This window comes from Coregonus lavaretus, assembly GCF_964263955.1.
Source record: "Coregonus lavaretus genome assembly, chromosome: 2".
Taxonomy (NCBI): domain Eukaryota; kingdom Metazoa; phylum Chordata; class Actinopteri; order Salmoniformes; family Salmonidae; genus Coregonus; species Coregonus lavaretus.
Window position 1 is genome coordinate 11,026,693 of NC_139989.1, and position 22,335 is coordinate 11,049,027.

Below are 22,335 nucleotides of genomic sequence, written 5' to 3' on the forward strand. Positions count from 1 at the left end.
TATCTGTCTCACTCCCACTCCTCTATTGCATCCCTCTGCCCGTTTGGAGTGAGATGTCTTGGTCTTTAGCTTGGACATTTTAATGCCTCAAAAATGATCTAAAGTTGACAGACACATCCCATGCTATATGTCGTGGAGATCATGCTTTGTTGACAAGATAATATACTGGCGCCGTCTAACTATCCCTTGAACACTGCCTTCCATCATCTTTTCAGTGCATTGAACTTTCACATGGACACCAAGGAGTTTCTCTTCCAATATCCCATTAGCTTTTTCTCTCCCATTACATTTACATTTTAGTCATTTAGCAGACGCTCTTATCCAGAGCGAGTTACAGTTAGTGAGTCCATAATTTTTTTTCTCCATACTGGCCCCCCGTGGGAAACGAACCCACAACCCTGGCGTTGCAAGCGCCATGCTCGACCAACTGAGCTACAACTGAGCTACACGGGTTGGATATGATCTGAAAGAATGTGATGAGTTCAAGTGTTCAGTGGGAGAGACCACACAATGTGCAGGTCAATGGTAATTTTCTAGGACACTTCAGGGAAGCATACTTCTAAGTACAAGGACAGTAGTAACCCCACTTTGAAGCACCACATGGTTGTGGCTAGTTAGTTAGGCTTCACACTATCAGAGTTACTTAACTCTCTCTCTCTCGCTCTCTCTCTCTCTCTCTCTCTCTCTGTCTCTCTCGTGGTCTCGCTCTCTCTCCCCCCTTCTCTCTTGTGGTCTCTCTCGCTCTCACTCTCTCAGGTATTCTGCCACTGTGTGCACTCTGTTTAGGGCCAAATAGCATTATAGTTTGCTCTTTCTTTTTGTTAATTCTTTCCAATGTGTCAAGTAATTATCTTATTGTTTTCTCATAATTTGGTTGGCTCTAATTGTGTTGCTGTCCTGGGGCTCTGTGGGGTCTGTTTGTGTTTGTGAACAGAGCCTCAGGACCAGCTTGCTTAGGGGACTCTTCTCCAGGTTCATCTCTCTGTAGGTGATGGATTTGTTATGGAAGGTTTGGGAATCGCTTCCTTTTAGGTGGATATAGAATTTAACAGCTCTTTTCTGGATTTTGATCATTAGCGGGTATCGGCCTAATTCTGCTCTGCATGCATTATTTGGTGTTTTACGTTGTACACGTAAAGGATATACTCTCTCTCCCCTTCTCACTCTTGCGGTCTCTCTCTCTCATTCTCTCTCCACTTCTCTCTCCTTTTCTCTCACTCTCTCTGTGTGTCTCTGTCTCTCCCTCATTATCTGTTTCTGTCTCTCTCATTCTCTCTCTCTCTTTCCCTCTCTCTCGCTCTCTCTCCCTCTCTCTCTTGTGCCATCTGTCTCTCTCTCTTCTCTCTCCTTTTCTCTCTCTCTCTCTGTCTCTGTCTCTGTCTCTCCCTCATTATCTGTTTCTGTCTCTCTCTCATTCTCTCTCCCTCTCTCTCTCTCTTCTCTCTCTCTCTCTCTCTCTCTCTCTCTCTCTCTCTCTCTCTCTCTCTCTCTCTCTCTCTCTCTCTCTCTCTCTCTCTCTCTCTCTCTCTCTCTCTCGCTCATTCTCTCTCTCCCCTTCTCTCTCTTGCGGTCTCTTTCCCTCTCTCTCTCCGTCTCCCTGTCTCGCTCTCTCTCTCTCTTGGGTTAGACTCAGGATGGGTGATTTGGCTGCTAAACCTCACTCTGTTCCAGTATGGGTCCATGGTATGCACTGACCTCTGGCTAATGAGTGTGGGTGTGTGCGTTGTGGAGTAGGATGAAGTTGGCCCAAATCACTGATCTAGGGTCAGTTTTCTTCCCTAATGGGGAAAGTTAGGATTTTCTGAGGGAAAACTGGTCCTAGATCTGTGCCCATGGGTGGCTTCATCCGGGAGCATAGGATGTACTGAGGCAGGGGAGAGTATCTCTGGCATTCCAAGTGTGTTTGTGGATCCGGTCCCAGCCTTTTCTTGCATAGCTGGTTTGGCAGGGCTCCTGGTCCGTCAGCCCACGCACAAACACATTCATACACACATATGCATGCTCACACATACAAATACAAACATAAACACATTAACACACACACACACACAAACACACACAAACACACATACACATAAACACATGTACCCATCCATAAGCTGTGAGCCAGAGAAGGAGAGGAAACACACCATGCCCCCTACCGGAAAATAGTATGAATTAGGCAGTTTGAGAAGATTTGAATCCCAAGCAACCTGCATACACATTGTTTGAAATACAATAGACCAACATAGCTACTGTAGTAGGTCAAAGCTGTGTGCTGCAAAACCTTGGTAGAGCATGGGTGAAGTAGGCCTGGTGGCGCTCATGTGAATCAAATTACATCAAATGATTTTACAACACCACAGTATTGCCACAGTTGTAAATGTGTAGTTTTAAATGTTTACAATTACCATTTCATTACTACAATGACTATTTTATATATTTTATACAGCCACCCCCAAGTTCAGACACTTAAATCAATTTTAGGCACACAATACCATACAGTTATTGCATAATCCTAACAGGGTGGAACCTAACAGCCTAAATTAGCCATCGCTCTGTGGGGGATTGAGATTAAGATAGCATAATGGTAAACACTTCAAGAGGATTTAAGTTCTAAAATGAAATGCATTTTGACATTTTATAAATGTTCTCTATAATTTAGCCTAACAGGGTGGAAATGTATGAGTGAGACAAACAGACTGAAACATGGAAAAATAGATCAAACCGAGTGTTTATGTTTATTTAGCTTTGCACCATTGTTTTCCCACCAAACAAATAATGGCACATCCTGAAGGTGATGTCATTGTGGGAAGGGGAAGTTTTCTTAAAGGAGAATTACTACAACCTAACAGGGTAGAAAGTAATAGTAGGGACACACAGAAAGTGTTAAATACAATAATAATAAATACAATAATCATGAGAAAAAAAACATTTTGATCAGAGAAATTTTAACTTGGACAATAAAATAATGAAGAAAGATTTTTAATATTTTATTATTTTATGGCTTATATTTATCATAGATGTTGATGAATAACACCCGGGGGCATGGCAAAAACGCCTAAAAAAGTATCTTTCAAAATCCATATTTTTTTGTTTTTAAGGTAAAGGACACCTGACATTTAGCAGACGCTCTTATCCAGAGTGACTTACAGTTAGTGAATACATATTTTTTTTATACTGGCCCCCCGTGGGAATCGAACCCACAACCCTGGCGTTGCAAACGCCATGCTCTATCAACTGAGCTACATCCCTGCCGGCCATTCCCTCCCCTACCCTGGACGAATTGTGCGCCGCCCATGAGTCTCCCGGTCGCGGCCGGCTGCGACAGAGCCTGGATTCGAACCAGGATCTCTAGTGGCACAGTTATCACTGCGATGCAGTGCCTTAGACCACTGCGCCACTCAGGAGTACATGGCTTTACACTACCGTTCAAAAGTTTGGGGTCACTTAGAAATGTCCTTGTTTTCGAATGAAAATAACATCAAATTGATCAGAAATACAGTGTAGACATTGTTCATGTTGTAAATGGCTATTTAATGGAATATCTACATAGGCGTACAGAGGCCCATTATCAGCAACCATCAGTCCTGTGTTCCAATGGCACGTTGTGTTTGCTAATCCAAGTTTATCATTTTAAAAGTCTAATTGATCATTAGAAAACCCTTTTGCAATTATATTAGCACCGCTGAAAACTGTTGTGCTGATTAAAGAAGCAATAACACTGGCCTTCTTGAAACTAGTTGAGTATCTGGAGCATCAACAATTGTGGGTTCGATAACAAGCTCAAAATGGCCAGAAACAAATAACTTTCTTCTGAAACTCGTCAGTCTATTCTTATTCTGAGAAATGGCTATTCCATGCGAGAAATTGCCAAGAAACTGAAGATCTCGTACAACGCTGTGTACTACTCCCTTCACAGAACAGTGCAAACTGGCTCTAACCAGAATAGAAAGAGGAGTGGGAGGCCCCGGTGCACAACTGAGCAAGAGGACAAATACAGTTTGAGAAACAGGTGCCTCACAAGTCCTCAACTGGCAGCTTCATTAAATAGTACCCGCAAAACATCAGTCTCAACGTCAACAATGAAGAGGCGACTCCGGGATGCTGACCTTCTAGGCAGAGTTGCAAAGAAAAAGCCATATCTCAGACTGCCCATCTTAAACTTTTCTTTTTATTGGCCAGTCTGAGATATGGCTTTTTCTTTGCAACTCTGCCTAGAAGGTCAGCATCCCTGCAACCAAGCCTATGGTCTCATTAGTCTTCTCAAGTAGCCCCTGTGGATAGGCCAAGTAGGCCAAATACCCGCAGGGATCCTAGTACTCCTGGTTGGGAACCATCAGTTTGATGGCCAGCTAACTGCCTGTGAAGCCTCTGCACCTCAGCTTCCATCATCTGATTATTGATGTGCATGTGTTCCAGGATATTCTCAAGGAGACACTTGTGAGACTGTATCTTCTTGAGAACTTTCATCTTTCTCAAAGTGGCATTGTATGCCTGAACCACCTTTCTATCCACACACCTGACCATTTTCACCAGCTGGTCTCTCATGCTTTCAAAGTGCTTCTTTCTGTCCTGAAACTCATTCACCTTGTTCTCCTTTTCACAAATATCCACAATCAGAGAATCCATCTTTTTCACCAGTTTGCGGTTATACTCTCTCATGATGGGTTTCATTCCAGCCCTTGTTGGAATCCACAACAGGGCCCAGATTCACAAAACATCTCTTACGCAAAAACATAAGAAGCTTCTTAAGAAAAAAAAAGAAGTTCATAAGATAGTTCGTAAGTCCAATTCCTCAACGATATCTTAAGATTTAATGATTTTCCTACAAACTTTTCAAACATCGTCTTACGAATCTTCTAAACATGTTTGTTGCTAGGCAAACGATATAGCTAGTTATCTAGCTAGCAATGGCAACATGTTAGCATATTTCCTACTGAGATTACTGTTCTAAAACATGTTCTTCGGTTTGTGCGTGAATTAAACATGTTCAATTGCTTTCATGAGCTTTTTCTCTCACTGCCCTTAGTTTAAGACAATGGTTTAGCTATCTTGGAATTAAAGAACATTTTCAATAACTTTATTTTCAAGAATCTAACGTCTTCTTAACTTTTTGCTTAAGGAGAAACATAAGAAATTGCGCAAGAAAATTTACAATAACCTTTTTGAGGATTAGCAACTTTGCTTAACTTTCTTCTTAAGTCTATAGTTAGGGGGAAAATGGCAGTTAAGAAGACATTTCTTCTTAAGAAGGTTTTGTGAATCTGGGACCAGATCTCCTCCAGAGACATGGGAGAGGCAACAACATCAAAATCATACTTACTCTCGCTATCTGCCAATGGTGAAGATCACAGGCTCAAACTTTCCAGTGGTGTCAATGGCAAACATTTTCAAGCCTTGGGTTCAGAATGTGTTCACAAGAGTTGATGAAAGTTGTTCAAATAAAGTTCTGTAATAATCCACCAGAGAACCAGAAAATACATCTGAATCTGTGAGGACTGAAAGTAAATTCAGAAAATGTAACAAATGATCATGGCAACAATTCAAGCAAACATTCCAAAATCTCATGTCTCCTAAATATGAAATGCAAAGCCATAGCAACAATGCTTTAAAACAATTCAAGCAAACATTCAAAATTCTAGGCTTTTCCTAGGGCGGCAACAAAACCCATCTTGCAGAACATGGTAAACCTGACTCTAGCTGTATGTTCAAATGGTGCATTATTTTAAAACTCTTCCCTCTCTCCCCCTACCCCCTCAGCCAGAGGAGCCAATGATCACCCCTGTGCGCGCCCCTCCCACAGAGGCATCGCCCAGTGACGATGAGGAGGATGCTGACGAGACCTCGGGTCAGGACGTGGAGCTGACCACTGAGAGAGGTGAGAGAGAGGCATGGAGGGGAGACTGTACACAATTAATTCATTAGGGATAATTTGAAATGATAATCCACTGCATGAACATGTTATTATCCCTTGTGATATTGACATGAAGAGCCACCAGGGGGCGGTAAACCATGGTGAGGCACGGAGCCATTAACTGTACATTTGTATTGATGATTTTGTATCTTTGGCCACAGGACCAAGTCAGACAGCGGATGCAGCCTATAGACCAGGAAGTGTAAGTTTCAGTTGTTGACTTGAATGACAGATTGAATAGAATGCAACTGAAGACCTGGAGTGTGTTGCCTGCCCTATAGCAGTGGTTGTCAAATCTCTCCTTTGCTGTAGCCCTGAACTAGTTAATCTGTTTCACCTAGTCAAAGGCTTGATAATTAGTTGACAAGTTGAATCAGGTGTGCTAGCTCAATAGTTCAAATACATGGAGTTGCTGGGGGTCCCGGAGGAGTGGTTTGAGAATCCCTGCCCTATAGTACCTGACGAGCCATCAATAACAAATCATTTATTGCCAATATACCAGACATACCACATTTTGCTAGCTTATTCTAAAACGTCCTTTCATGGTGTGAGTCTACTCTCTCCCTTCAGGTGACGCACAGTCAGAAAGGAGAGCGAGGAGACCCAGGGCCAGCCGGCCCCCCTGGCTCCCCCGGGCCCCCAGGCCCGCACAGCCCCTCAGGCAATGGCTCCTCTGGGGAGGGAGAGCCAGGACCCAGGGGCCCCCAGGGGCCTCCGGGACCAGCAGGAACACCCGGAGCACCCGGCAACGACGGCCAGCCAGTAAGAGCCTGTTTGTTACCACAACATCCCCTCCCTTCACTACCTATTGGTCATGTTCATCAGCACTGCATTGTAATTGGGAAAAATCGCTGTTGTATCTGGTTACGGTCGATTCATTCGTTCTCTCTGGCTCCTAGACAGTGCCTGTCAAACACCGAACAACTCCCCGCCTGATTTGTCATGCTACGCAATGCACAATAAACACAGTGAGAGCTCTGCAGTTGGTAGGCGATAGGAGAGCATTCTCTATTCTCCGTCTCACATCGAGAACATGCTATTCTTGTTATTTGTGTGGTTTGGCCCGCCCGGCATATTTTCAACAATATAGTTCAGTTCAATTGGTGTTCTCTCTCTGTAATTCTGTCTCTATAAACATCAGCTATTGTCTATTTTAATGGCCTATTTAGTTGGTTGCAGACCTTCAGCCATTGTACGTGACAGCTGTGTCATCTTGTTCAGTGGTTTAGAAGGGCAGTTTTTGATGTAGCTGACGTAAGTTTATGGGGTCAAAAATAGTTTTGGGTCTTTGTATTGTTGTTTTCTTTGTTCTGGAGGCAGTGGAGGGAAAGATGGCAACCCTGGAAGTATTCTTTATTAGGTATTAGGCCGTACAGTACACAATACATAGGACTTGACCCTGTTGTCCTGCTACGTACAATCACTCCCACCCTCTCTCTTTCTCAAGAACACAAATATTCTCATTCCACTGTACACACACCAAAGCTTCCCAGGCACAAACAAACACACACAACCACACACACACACACACACACACACCCACAGACACACCAGAGGAGGTTAATTGGGGAGGACGGGCTCGTAGTAATGGCTGGAGCGGAATATGTGGAATGGTATCAAATACATCAAACACATCGTTTCATTGTGTTTGGTGACATTCCATTCACTCCATTTCATCCATTATTATGAGCCGTCCTCCCCTCAGCAGCCTCCTGTGACATACACACACACACACACACACACACACACACACACACACATAACCTGCCAATACCTCACAAGTGTGCACCAGACCCAGTCCCTTAGCCAATAACGGAGGAAAGGGGAATATAGTGATTTAGAAATGTTTTACAAAAATGAGGAAAGTTGAGTCATTGTGCATCCACCTCTAACAGCTGTAGTCCAAAATGGCTGACTATTTATTTACAACCCACGTCCCTGGACCTCAGAGATGAGTGATAGAGAGATGATCTTGTACAGTGGTCTCTCTAGCTGTTTTTGATCTGTTCTGTGCGTTTGAATGGTGGAACGAGAGCACCTGCCCACCTGTGGGCTTGATTATCTCTGAAGCCCAGGTCCCGACCTCTGTGGGGTGGGATATAGGTCTTGCTTACATGTGGTACATCTGTGTGGGGTTCTGTGTGTGTGCGTCTGTGTGCGTCTACATGTTTGTGTGTGTGTCTGCATGTGTGTGTGTGTGTCTGCATGTGTGTGTGTGTGCGTGTGTCTGCATGTGTGTGTGTGTGTGTGTGTGTGTGTGTGTGTGTGTGTGTGTGTGCGCACAGCCTTGTGAGTTGTAAAGGGGCTTCAGAAGAGATTAGATAACTGTTGTAGTGAATACTGGGGTGAATGTTCTCTTTGAACACTGTGTTTATGGAGTGAGATATAACTCGAGGAGAAAGGGCCACACATGAATCCAATCTCCAACTCCTGTCAATCCACCAATCATTGTTAGAAAGCCTACAGTACTGTACACGACCCATGTGGGTATCTTTATATGTTTCAACCAGCAGCCATTTCTCATGTTGATAATCCTCACTTGCTGTGTTCCTACCACAGGGAGAAAATGCAGTTCAGGGATTCCCAGGCTTGCCAGGAGATCCTGGTCCCAAAGGAGACAAGGTGCAAAAACACATAGTGTATAACCTCCTTTCACTGTTACAGAGGGTACATGATGTTCTAGTGACCTACAGGTCTTAGTGGCTACAAGGTCATGGGGGACTGTCACTGAATAGTTCAGCAGTGCTCTACTTCATTGCACATTTTTGATCTAGCCGAGCACCAACACACCCGATTCAACTAATCAAGGGCTGGTGATTAATTGAATCAGGTGTGTTAGTGCTGGGCTAGAACAAAAATATGCGTCATCCACCAAGGGTCCCGTACCGTAGGATTGGATTGAGAAATACTGGTCTAGTTGGTTGTTGTGTTTGACCCTGGATTGTGTGTTGGTTGTTGTGTTTGACCCTTGTAGGGTGATCCTGGAGTGGGGAAACCTGGTCCCCCCGGTCCTCCCGGGCCACCGGCCCGACCCAACTCATCCAGATCCCTGGTACGTAGTGGAATGAACCACCCTGGATGTGTGGATGGATGGATGGATGGATGGATGGATTAGTTGGTTGATTGATTCATTCATCAGTTCATTGATTCATTGTAAGTTGATGTGGTTTGCAGAATGGTGTGGACGGTTCAGGCTTTGAGGACTTTGACAGCGACACAGAGATTATGACAGTGAGTGGCCATCCTTTTCAAAACCCTAGAATCCACCTGCTGTTGTTCTACTCTCTGACTACAGCCACAAATACCATTTGTATACACACAGTTAGCATTAGCGTTTATGGGTTATGATAGTCATGTTATTTGTTAACATTAATGTTAATATTATTTATTTTCTACATCCAGGGTCCTCCTGGTCCACCGGGTCCTCCTGGGCTGCCTGGCCCCCCAGGTTCGTCTGAGGGCCTCTCTGCGTCACCTGGAGCCCCTGGGGCCCCCGGGAAAGATGGGAAGGATGGAGAGATGGGTAAACCTGGACTGCCTGTGAGTCACCAAACACTTTACTGAAACTCCATCACTCTCACTTACACTGTTAAAGCCAGTGAGTGGTAAAATGGCACCATCCATCTATCACTTGCAGTTCTAAGGGCCAATTAAGCAGCTGTTATAGCACACCCTGTGGAGAGGTCAGCATTGGTACATTCCAACCCACATTTGAAGGAGACTTCTAAAACTGTATTGTAGACACAACTAAATTATGTGGTGGTGTTCAAGTCCCTTTTTACGCCTCTGTTTCAGGTGATGCTGGGTTGGTTTAGTGGCTCTGGTTCTGGGTCTGGTTCTGGAGAGGTATTAAACTCTGGTCCTATCTGGTTATTGAACCGATGGGCCAAAAGGCATAATTTCCCCCACAACTTCACTTCATGCCCCATGTTTCTTAACACCAGTCACCTCTGCTTTTGCGTACTCTGTATGCTGCAGAACGAAGAACAAAGGGGGTGTGTGTGCGTGCGTGCGTGACCTTACAAATCAATTTCTTAGAACAAAGCGCTGCCAGATAATCAACAGCATGGAACTCCAGGTGTCTGCCAAAGATTTGTCAAACCCAGCGGCAACCTTCAGACAACCTTACCCCAATCCCTTCTGCTGCCCAGCACAGCTTTAACACATCTCTGACCGTTACATGACAAGAGATGCCTGGAAACCATTTGTGCATAATTCCCCTGCAACCCTGCAATTTGTTCCGTTTGCTTAAGCCTAGAATGTTCTGGAGGCCCAATGTTTATGTGAATGATTGAACGGGCGATTGTGGGACCCAGAGCAGCTGTTGCCATGGTGAGGTCACCATGGAGCTGGACCCTCATGATACCAATCTGGCTGCCTTGACAACTTGTATTGTAAATGATGCTTTCTGACCTGCGGTGACTTGGGGAGATTTTTACTGTGGGAAGGAGGGCTGTAGACAGAGGCATGGAGGCAAATATTTATTTGTAACTTTTTAAAAAAGTACGTTGGAATTTGACTTTCAATCATTTTAGTCATTTAGTAGACGCCCTTATCCAGAGCGACTTACAGTTAGTGCATACATTTTCCTTTTGCATATTTTTTTATTTATTTATTTTATTATTGTTGCATGTCTGTTAATCAATCCAGAAGGAAAGCAGGAGTGACATCACTCACACACCAGTTATTGTGTGTGTCACCCAGTCTCTTAGCCAAACTGTAAAAGGAGCTCAGTGTTTGTAAGCAAGTCTGCTCCCCTTTGCTACGGTAAACACAACCCCAGCCAGCATCTCTTTCGCCCCTGTCTCTCTGTGTGGTCTAGCCTGCCTGCGCCCCGCACTACAAGCTGCCTGGCCTGCTGTCCACAGAACATGTACACATCTCAGACATCTCGCCTGTTCAAAGCCAGGGACTTTGATCACAGAGCACTATGGGAATTCCAACCCTTTGTGTTTGACAGAGTAGGTCAAAGATTGCATTATCCGATTATACAGGGTCAGGTCTTTTTTTCAGCCCCCTAATGGTTAGGGATAGGATCGGAGGTAACTGGTTGGGTAATCTGATCCTAGATCTGTGGTTAAGGCCGACTTGTACCTGAACAGGTTTGACAGTTTGGTATTTTGGTATTTTATTAGGATCCCCATTAGCTGTTGCAAAAGCAGCAGCTACTCTTCCTGGGGTCCACACAAAACATGAAACATGACATAACACAGAACATTAATAGACAAGAACATAGCCTACATATCAATACATACACACAAACTATCTAGGTCAAATAGGGGAGAGGCGTTGTGCCGTGAAGTTTTGCTTTATCGTTTTTTTGAAACCAGGTTTGCTGTTTATTTGAGCAATATGAGATGGAACGGAGTTCCATGCAATAATGGCTCTATATAATACTGTACGCTTTCTTGAATTTGTTTTGGATTTGGGGACTGTGAAAAGACCCCTGGTGGCAAGTCCCCTGTAGCTCAGTTGATAGAGCATGGCGCTTGCAACGCCAGGGTTGTGGGTTCGTTTCCCACGGGGGGCCAGTATGAAAATGTATGCACTCACTAACTGTAAGTCACTCTGGATAAGAGCGTCTGCTAAATGACTAAAATGTAAATGTAATGTCTGGTGGGGTAAGTGTGTGTGTCAGAGCTGTGTGTAAGTTGACTATGCAAACAATTTGGGATTTTCCACACATTATAAAAAGAAGAAGTGATGCAGTCAGTCTCTCGTCAACTCCAGAGCCTGGAGAACTTGCTTTTTGGAGTGTGGTGTCAGAAAAAGCAGAGCATCTCTTTATTACAGATAGACCTCTCCCCATCTTTACAACCATTTAATCTATATATTTTGATCATGATAGTTTACAATCTAAGGTAACACCAAGTCATTTATTCTCCTCAACTTGTTCAACAGCCACACCATTCATTACCAGATTCAGCTGAGGTCTAGAACTTAGGGAATGATTGCCCATGTGATCATGCATTCCCAGTTCCCAACTTCCCACAGACAGACCCCTGATTACTTGGCTATGCTCCAGACAGCATGTAATACTGTAGCTACACACTGTTTGACTGTTTAATCAAAATACATGGCTGTTATGTGTCAAATCCACCCCAACATGTCCTCCAATCAACCTCCTCTTTGGTGAAGTACAGGGATCTCACAGTCATCTTTCCACAACACGTCACAATCTATTTCCATGGGATTTGGCAGTGTTTATGCCTACTTTCCCACTGGTGAGATATTGCTCAACAGCCTAATCCAACCTCATGACATTTTAATATGTTCTGAATGACAGATTACAGAATGTTATTGCCCAGACCAATAATCTCTCACTTAATCTGTTGAGAAACATTTTTACGTTTGTTTCACGATACGATTCATAAAATACAGTAAGACCGTTAACCAATGGACCAGTGGAGACAAAGATATTACGAGTCTAGTGTGGAAAGGTTAAAGGTTAAGAAGCGATGACGCAGCAATGTAATCTTGGCTCTGTGAGCTAATGGCTTCTGACTGCAGCTAGACGCTTCTCATGAAACATAGTCCTTCCCATTATCTGCATCGTTAGGGAAAACTTCCTTTTGACTTGAGAATGCAGGAGGCTTTTACTAACTGTGTGAATGGATTACTTACAGGATATTTATCACATGTCAGTTATCATCGTTGAAACTATGAATTGAGTTCTGGCTCTTCTGAATAGATTAATAGATTCATTATTTCTAAATTAGCTGGTGGACTAAAGATACAGTATATTGTCTTGCTGTGCTGTCAGATCAGACACTTCACAGCTAAATACAATCTGACAAATGGAATGATCCCATACTGGACAGAAATAGATTACGGAGAAACACATCTAATCTAAGTGATTGTTCTATCTCCCAGGGGGTTGATGGACATGATGGGAACCCTGGTCCAGCAGGCGAGAGAGGAGAGAAGGTACGACTTATGGATATAGACCTCTGATATCCTGTGTACTGATTGCATAGAATCTATCATCTCAAGACAGTCTCCATCTGATGTAAAAAGAGCTTCAATTTGATTGATTTAATTTGATTGAAACATTGATTTTCTTTGACAGGGTGAGCCGGGTCTGAGTGGACCACCTGGACTAAAGGTAAAGTCAGAGTCACGCTACTCCATCACTCCCCAACCTAGAAGTGACCCTAAAAACCACAACAGCCTTTCTCCACTATTCAAACCCAAACACAGTTGTTCCCCACATGTGAATCAAGTGATAATTACTGCTAATAACCAGAACCAAATAAATAAAGACTCACTCCATGGTCCAAAAACAATACCTAGGCCTAGCCATTCCCCCATCAGCGTTGTCAGATCTAAAGGAATAACATAGGCCTAAGCTACTGTGATGCCTCCAACTTCCAATGGGTTTAGTGGGAGCCCCCTCCATAATACTTACACCCATCCAGTTCATTCACATCTGCAAACATGGATGTTGTAATAATGTATGCTGCTTGAGGTGGTTTTTAGACTGAACCATTGTGGTTCTCTCGCAGGGGGAGCCAGGTGCTGCAGGGTTCCCAGGTCTGCCCGGCTCAGAGGGTCCAGAGGGGATGTCAGGCCTGAGGGGCCCTCCTGGGCCACCGGGACCCCCAGGACGGGGCTTCAGCTTGGACCTGGAGGTATGATTTCACTCATTCAGCTCTCCTGTCTGTCAGAGGGTCAACAACATACTGTACACCTGTTAGATTATTTTCAAGCTGTTTGAAATTAAGGATAACTAATACTGTTCTCATAGCAATGATAGTGGGTTGTATTATTATACAACTTTAGAGTGATTTACATTGTATGTTGGGAGGGATGAGGACAACGACTCGCCCTATACATCACCAATGTGTAGAACCCACCTTAGTGATGCTCGGCAGCCATTTTGTGCCAGAGGGCTCATCACCACACACCAGTTGTCATTGACTGTATGTTGTTTACAGGACATGGAGGGGTCTGGGACACTCGGTGGCTTTGGGGCAGTGATGCCCAGAGGCCCTCAGGTAAGAACACAAAGAATGGTTTCTATATGGAGCTGTTGGGACACCATTTTGCTTATAAGATTGATATACAGTACCAGTCAAAAGTTTGGACACACCTACTCATTCAAGGGTTTTTATTTATTTTTACTATTTTCTACATTGTAGAATAATATTGAAGACATCAAAACTATGAAATAACACATATGGAATCATGTAGTAACCAAAAAAGTGTTTAACAAATCCAAATATATGTTATATTTGAGATTCTTCAAATAGTCACCCTTCGCCTTGATGATAGCTTTGCACACTCTTGGCATTCTCTCAACCAGCTTAACCTGGAATGCTTTTCCAACAGTCTTGAAAGAGTTCCTACATATGCTGAGCACTTGTTGGCTGCTTTTCCTTCACTCTGCGGTCCGACTCATCCCAAACCATCTCAATTGGGTTGAGGTCGGGGGATTGTGGAGGCCAGGTCATCTGATGCAGCCCTCCATCACTCTCCTTCTTGGTAAAATAGCCCTTACACAGCCTGGAGGTGTGTTGGGTCATTGTCCTGTTGAAAAACAAATGATAGTCCCACTAAGCCCAAACCAGATGGGATGGCGTATCGCTGCAGAATGCTGTGGTAGCCATGCTGGTTAAGTGTGCCTTGAATTCAAAATAAATCACAGACAGTGTCACCAGCAAAGCACCCCTACACCATAACACCTCCTGCTCCATGCTTTACGGTGGGAAATACACATGCGGAGATCATCTGTTCACCCACACCGTGTCTCACAAAGACACGGCGGTTGGAACCAAAAATCTCCAATTTGGACTCCAGACCAAAGGACACATTTCTACCGGTCTAATGTCCATTGCTCGTGTTTCTTGGCCCAAGCACGTCTCTTCTTATTGGTGTCCTTTAGTAGTGTTTTCTTTGCAGCAATTCGACCATGAAGGCCTGATTCACACAGTCCCCTCTGAACAGTTGATGTTGAGATGTGTGTGTGACTTGAACTCTGGGAAGCATTTATTTGGGCTGCAATTTCTGAGGCTGGTAGCTCTAATGAACTTATCCTCTGCAGCAAAGGTAACTCTGGGTCTTCCATTCCTGTGGCGGTCCTCATGAGAGCAAGTTTCATCATAGTGCTTGATGGTTTTTGCGACTGCACTTGAAGAAACTTTCAAAGTTCTTGAAATGTTACGTATTGACTTACCTTCATGTCTTAAAGTAATGATGGACTGTCATTTCTCTTTGCTTATTTGAGCTGTTCTTGCCATAATATGGACTTTTTTATTTTTTACCAAATAGGTCTATCTTCTGTATACCCCCCTACCTTGTCACAACACAACTGACTGGCTCAAACGCATTTAGAAGGAAATACATTCCACAAATTAACATTTAAGAAGGAACAGCTGTTAATTGAAATGCATTCTAGGTGACTACCCCATGAAGCTGGTAGAGAGATTGCCAGAGTGTGCAAAGCTGTCATCAAGGCAAAGGGTGGCTATTTGAAGAATCTCAAATGTAAAATATATTTTGATTTGTTTAACACTTCTTTGGTTACTACATGATTCCATATGTGTTATTTCATAGTTTTGATGTCTTCACTATTATTTTACAACGTAAAAAATAGTAAAAAATTAAGAAAAACCCTTGAATGAGTAGGTGTGTCCAAACTTTTGACTGGTAGTGTATATATGAACATTTGTATGATTAATACTAACAATCATTTTTACCTGGTGCTATCCACAGGGTCCTATTGGGAAACCTGGCCCTCCAGGACCAAAGGTACTGTAGGCCCTCATGTCTAATATCACTGATACAGTTGGCTTACTCTATGTACCTATCAGGCATGTTTTAATACAATATCTACTTTCAAAAACACACTTCAACCAGACATCAAAGTCAACGTGTACTTGCAGTCGGCAGTCTTTTCACGACCCTTGAATGTTCGCATGTATGCTAGACACACAGTAGTGTATGTGCTAAAATGTCTATGTGTATTAGATCCTTGGGGTAAAGTGTGACTCACTTGTTTCACCATTGACTGTGGTGGATGACAAACACCACCTTATCTAGAAAGGCCACTTGCTCACATCCTACTGCGCGCCACTTAAAGTATGAGTCATATGAATCACAGAGTCAGTCAAGTATACAGGTGGATAAGATCATAGGACTGAAATCTCGCAATACTTATAATGTGCTTCAAGTGGTTCTAATGAACTAATCTGTTGCATATGTGGCTGTAAAGCTTTCACTTTCCTGCATAAACTATAACTATGTTGGTATTTGTTGTGAGTGTGCATGTGCTTGGGTTCATTTCTATTTGGTGTGTGTCAGAATATGTGGTTCTACATACCTGTAAAAGGTTTCCATACTGACGGCCATTTTGTTTCTCCTTCACAGGGCAAAGATGGGCAGGACGGGCTTCCTGGTGTAGCGGTAAAGGTGGGTCCCCCCTACTCAACTGGTTCCCATTCATCCTCTCAGAGGAAGTGCAGCCTTCCACACCATGTGCTTTCTATTAGCCTGCTAATTTCCAATGAATTCCTCTCTGACACGTCTTTGCACAGGCAGGGCCAGTCGCCCAGGTCTCAGGCACTGTACCTCACATGCACCAGCACCACCACCTTGATAGAGACATCAGCTAGCGTTAAAGGGAAAGTTCAGATAGCATTAAAGAGAAAGTTCACCCCGAAATCAAAGTTTGTCCAATGTAAACTAACTACAGTTTTTTTTTTAATGCGAGGGGGGGAAACTAACTCAATATACTTTCAAATGATTAAAACAAAATCAAAACTGTGTAGAAATGATAATGGACCTATATTCATACAGTTTCTTGACTGTCCAGCTCGCTAAAAATCACTACAGTCAGGGGGCACCGAAAATTCGATGGATAGAAGACAATTTCTTGCAAATTTTGACGGCAAGGAAATATAAGACATTTTCAGTGTGGCCTTCTGGAACTCGTTGAAGACAGAATGCTGCCCCCAATGCAAAATGAGTTTGACACCCCTGCTCTAAACGATAGTTTAATGATATTGCACTCTGCAGCCTACTAGGGCTGTGATTGAATGAATGGGAGGTCATTGGGCATTGAGAAATTGAGCTATTACCAGTTGTTTCGCATTTAGAAATATTGCCTCTCATAACCCTTTCCCCTAGTCCAGCAATTCACAAAGCATTAAGCATCTATGCCATAGTGAAATTCCCAACTGTAGATGTGATTTATAAATGAAAGAGTCATTCACCTTCATCATTAAGATAAAAAGGTTTTCTGAAGTCTCACTCATTGATGAGGTATACTATTATAGGTACACAGATGAGGTAGTTAGTTGGAATTGTTCCTCCATTTTGGGCTATGCTATGTGGGTTGGTCACTGGCATCTAAAACGGATCTAAAAGCCCTCTTATTTTAAATTGATGCTGTTCTTGTCTATTAATGTTCTGAATAATGTTATATTTTATGTTTCGTGTGGACCCCAAGAAGAGTAGCTGCTACATGAGCAACAGCTAGTGGTGATCCTAATAAATAAATAAATCAATTTCCTCTCTGTTCCTCTAGGGGGAGCCTGGTGCTCCAGGAGCAGCAGGGTCCTCTGGGCTGGACGGACTGTCAGGGCACTCGGTCAGTACTTCACCTGCCTTTTACTGTCCAATTCAATCTCTCTCCATTATTTGCCTTTTCTTTTGAATTTCTTTTGATTTTAAAATATTATATTCTGTCTTTATACCCTTTACGTTTGTTGTTGTAGGTTCATTATATAAAACGGTCTCAGGTTTCAGTTATGTTTTGTCGTTATAGTGTTTGCCCTTTCTTCCATGCAGGGAGCAAAGGGGGACAGGGGTGATATGGGACCAAAGGTACAGTATCACTCCTGCTGACTCCATTCATGTCAATATGTTAATAAGACCATTGATTTCGACTGGCTTTCTGGAGCCAACCAAGCTGGCCCTGTTCTTAGTTCTTCTAACCCTGTGTTCTATGTTCTGTGTGCTAGGGAGAGAGAGGTCAGGACGGCCTCAGTTTCCCCGGCCCTCCAGGACCTCCCGGGCCTCCAGGACCAGTCATCAACCTCCAGGATGTAAGTGGATCAACCATGAAGAGATCCTCATGAAGGACCTAGGGTCTAGGGCCTAGGGGCAAGGGCCTAGGGGCTAAAGAAGTGTTTTTGTACGGGGCCAGTTATCCAGTTTACTTCTGATTTATTGAGTTACTCAGCTGTAATTTTAACACCCCACTAATGGCAGTATAGTATGACTTAATCCCTTAAAATTACCAGTAATCTCAGTTTCGGAAGGCTCATTTTATTAGCTAATCTTATATAGTAATTAGCTGTTATTAGAGCAATTACAAGCATTACAAATGACATTGTTATCATCCCTACTGATGAGCTCAGATGGGACAGTTTTAATGTGGATGTAGATAGTGATGTTACTGCCTCTCCTCTCTGTCCTCCTCAGCTCCTGCTCAACGATACAGAGGGTGTGTTTAACTTCTCAGGAGTGCTGGAATCTCAGGGGCCCAGGGTGAGTAGACTTAGGCTTGTGGTGTGTGTGGGTGTGTGGGTGTGTGTGTGTGTGTGTGTGTGTGTGTGTGTGTGTGTGTGTGTGTGTGTGTGTGTGTGTGTGTGTGTGTGTGTGTGTGTGTGTGCGTGCGTGCGTGCGTGCGTGCGTGCGTGCGTGCGTGCGTCCGTGCGTGCGTGCGTGCGTCAACAGTGACACAAAGCATTTCACAGGCGAGAGTTGAAGCAAGTGCACCCCTAAAATGATCACAGAGCAACACATTGTTAACTTCAGTTAAAATCTTTTCAGATTACAATTGCCCTTGTGGTGCTCTTTAAATGGCCTCTGCGGTCTCTCAGTTTTTTGCATTAACAAGATAACATGACAGAACTCCTTTTATATTGTTTTGGGTTCGGCGTACTCGCACCCCCAGAGCAATTAGGTTGAGAAATGGCTGGAATCATATCAAAGATTTGTTTCAAATTGCTGTAATGATATCTGTCATGCATGGTCATAAAACAGTGGTTTGTGTGTCCCACGGACAATTAGGTCCAGGTTATAAGAGATGCATGTTGAGGTATTTATCTGTGACTGATATGGAGGTTAATTCTACAGTATGTAGTTAAGTTTGTTGGATTCCTTGGTACATTAACCGTTAGATAATTCCTTGAAACAGACTGTTGTTTTTTGTATGGGTGAATAACTGACCGATAGTAAAACAAATCAGATTTTCTCTCTTGCTGCTCAGAGGATCTGTTGGTAGGTTACCATGGTATTATGTCTATCCTTTCTCTATTGCAAAATATACAGTATGCGGCCCACACTTCTGGCATGAACTTGACAGTGCAAACTTTATACAGTGCAATCAGACAGGTACACACTGATAGAGAGATACACTGTAGCTGTCTGTTTCAATTTAGTTCTTTATTTAAATGATTCATACATTGTTTATTCACTGACTATGATTATTCCCAGGGGCCATGGGGTCCAAAGGGGGACTTGGGGATGGCAGGTATCATGGGGCCTCCAGGCCTAAAGGTATGTGTGTGTTTGTGTTATCTGTCTTTGTTTTGGGTTTAAGAACTCCACTAGGGGTTTACTATAGCAGGGTTTACTGTAGCAGGGTTTACTATAGCAGGGTTTACTATAGCAGGGTTTACTATAGCAGTGTTTACTATAGCAGGGTTTACTATAGCAGGGTTTACTATAGCAGGGTTTACTATAGCAGGGTTTACTGTAGCAGGGTTTACTGTAGCAGGGTTTACTGTAGCAGGGTTTACTATAGCAGGGTTTACTATAGCAGGGTTTACTATAGCAGGGTTTACTATAGCAGGGTTTACTATAGCAGGGTTTACTATAGCAGGGTTTACTATAGCAGGGTTTACTATAGCAGGGTTTGCTGTAGCAGGGTTTACTATAGCAGGGTTTACTGTAGCAGGGTTTACTATAGCAGGGTTTACTGTAGCAGGGTTTACTATAGCAGGGTTTACTATAGCAGGGTTTACTATAGCAGGGTTTACTGTAGCATTGTTTACTATAGCAGGGTTTACTATAGCAGGGTTTACTATAGCAGGGTTTACTATAGCAGGGTTTACTATAGCAGGGTTTACTATAGCAGGGTTTACTATAGCATTGTTTACTATAGAAGGGTTTACTATAGCAGGGTTTACTATAGCAGGGTTTACTATAGCAGGGTTTACTATAGCATAACCTGCTATGGGGCCTTATCCGAACGGGATTGAATGAACATCTAATATACAAGCCCTTTGGATTCCAATCAATTAAAGTGTGTGAAACTCAACACCAGTGCTCATGATTAAAGCTAGGACCCCAGTTGCTGCACACTATTGATGTGTAAAAGCCTGCTAATGTGTTCCAGACTGTGCAGCCATAGACAATATACAACTGATTCAGTCTAGGTCCATGGAACAACATGAATGAGATTATTATCTAATGTTTTCCTTTCACTGAGAGGGGCTCAAGGTGCTTCAACATGCATGTGCTGCACATTACCCTTGGGTTCATGTGTGTATGTGTGTGTGTGTGTGTGTATGTGTGTGTGTGTGTGTGTGTGTGTGTGTGTGCGCGCATGTGTATGCATGTTTGTAATCTGACTGCAAGTGTATGTACAGTATTCATATCGTCTTATTGAGTGTGTGTGTGTGTGTGTGTGTGTTTGCAGGGCGAGAAGGGTGAGCCAGGGGTCATGGTTGCCGCTGATGGGTATATGATGTCTGGACTCACAGGGCCACAGGAGCCCAAAGGGATCAAGGTAAGTCTTACACACACTACTTCCTGGGTCAAAGTTCACATTGGCTGCCTGGGCTCTAGTTGTGTCAGACACTCACTTTGTTTCTTGACTCCTTCGCAGGGTGATTGTGGTGTACCTGGACCAGCTGGCGTGACGGTAAGACTTTATTGGTTTCTCAGTTTGATAACGGACGTGGAATAAACAACTGACTCTCGTGTGCATGTGCATGTTATGTTGCCAATACAGCTCTCTGTGTGTGTGTGTGTGGGGGGGGGGGGTTGTTGTTCCCTACACTGAGTTTGGAGTAATCCCTTTGTAGTAACTACCCCCCCCCCCCCCCCCCCCCCCCTCCCCTCCCAAACCCTTCTTTGTGTTGCCGCAGCTGCTTTCATTCAAAGTGTTTTGGAACATTTTTGTCAGGCCAAGTCCATACGCACATACAGGCCTGCATCTGGGCCCCTATCCGTCCAATGCATATTTTCAGGCGTACTACGGACCTGTGATGTATCTTAATCCACAGTCCACCTGCTGAGGAGAGAAATACAAAGGGAAACAGTTTTGGTCCTTCAAAGGTTGATTTATTGTTGTGTTTTTACAGGGTCCCATTGGGCCAGTAGGACCCAAAGGAGAATATGGCTATCCTGGTCATCCGGTAAGTACAGTACCTCACATTATGATTTGAGCCATTCCTTTAGCATTGTAGGCGACACATGATAACAATAGCAGTAAAACATTATTTTATTCACATAATGTGTATTTTTAAAACCCAAGAGCAGTCCATTGGGTTACACAAATACACAGCACTACAGAGTATGATCATATCACTCCAATGCATTTGACCATTGGTGATGTGGTGTGTCTCTCGCTACAGGGTCGTCCTGGAATAAGTGGGCATAAAGGAGACCGAGGAGACGCTGTGGTTGTGTCGGTGAGTTGAACCCTCTCCCTCCTTCCCTCCCTCTTTAGATGGGTCACAGTCACAAAGGTTTGAGAAGCACTGCACTAGGGCCATCTGAAGGTGGCGCCCCCTAGCCAGAGCCAAACGATACTGCAACTGTTTGGTGCCTTGCCACTTTCCATTCCTTTCCATTCCAACTCAGCCACCATCAAATATTAGACCTAGACCACACATGGCCCATGAACCGCATGGTTGACCATCTGTCACCGACTCACCACGCAGCTGGTAAAGATGCCAGTCGACACGTTGGCATTGGGGTCAGTTGTTTAACAGGCAGTCCCGTGCCCAGACAACCCCAGCATACGATAAAAACATCCAGCTTATTTATCGACGGGCACTTGAAAGCACCCCGTAAACAAAATAGCTTTTGTTGACGTTTAACAAGACATCTTTCCTCAACATGTGTCAGAAGTCCCTGTGTTTGTTTTTCAGGTCCGTCCATGTGCTGTGGTGTCTCAGACTTCACTTTTACTGTTGGTTTAACTGGCTGACCAATCTTAACCAGACCTTATATACTTGTGGTCAGGGCCGTGCACAGAGCTTTGGAGGGGCAGGTGAAATAAAAAATAAAAATAAATGTATTTTTACATTTACCCATAAAATCTCTACGGCTCATGAAGCCAAATTTCAACATATATATTTCTGGCATAGGCCTTTTATTTATTTTTGCAAAAACAGCCTAGTCTACAGTTCACAGAGAGGGCAACTATATCAGCTATCAGCTGATCAGAGTGAATGTAGATGATGTAAATCAGCTAACTT

The 22,335-nt window shown here is 43.6% G+C and overlaps 1 protein-coding gene across 1 annotated transcript in view; it reads left to right on the forward strand.

Moving 5' to 3' along the window:
• LOC311100050 (uncharacterized protein) overlaps nt 1-22,335 on the forward strand; it is a 106,757-nt gene that overhangs the window by 78,845 nt on the left and 5,577 nt on the right. The window contains exons 6-27 of the mRNA XM_084140793.1: nt 5,743-5,860; nt 6,058-6,098; nt 6,467-6,658; nt 8,456-8,518; nt 8,871-8,948; nt 9,071-9,127; nt 9,299-9,436; nt 12,770-12,823; nt 12,966-13,001; nt 13,402-13,527; nt 13,834-13,893; nt 15,611-15,646; nt 16,265-16,306; nt 17,424-17,486; nt 17,687-17,722; nt 17,860-17,943; nt 18,323-18,388; nt 19,340-19,402; nt 20,547-20,636; nt 20,736-20,771; nt 21,214-21,267; nt 21,487-21,543. Of these exons, the coding sequence (XP_083996919.1) occupies nt 5,743-5,860; nt 6,058-6,098; nt 6,467-6,658; nt 8,456-8,518; nt 8,871-8,948; nt 9,071-9,127; nt 9,299-9,436; nt 12,770-12,823; nt 12,966-13,001; nt 13,402-13,527; nt 13,834-13,893; nt 15,611-15,646; nt 16,265-16,306; nt 17,424-17,486; nt 17,687-17,722; nt 17,860-17,943; nt 18,323-18,388; nt 19,340-19,402; nt 20,547-20,636; nt 20,736-20,771; nt 21,214-21,267; nt 21,487-21,543 (1,590 nt within the window). The remainder of the gene's footprint in view (nt 1-5,742; nt 5,861-6,057; nt 6,099-6,466; nt 6,659-8,455; nt 8,519-8,870; nt 8,949-9,070; nt 9,128-9,298; nt 9,437-12,769; nt 12,824-12,965; nt 13,002-13,401; nt 13,528-13,833; nt 13,894-15,610; nt 15,647-16,264; nt 16,307-17,423; nt 17,487-17,686; nt 17,723-17,859; nt 17,944-18,322; nt 18,389-19,339; nt 19,403-20,546; nt 20,637-20,735; nt 20,772-21,213; nt 21,268-21,486; nt 21,544-22,335) is intronic.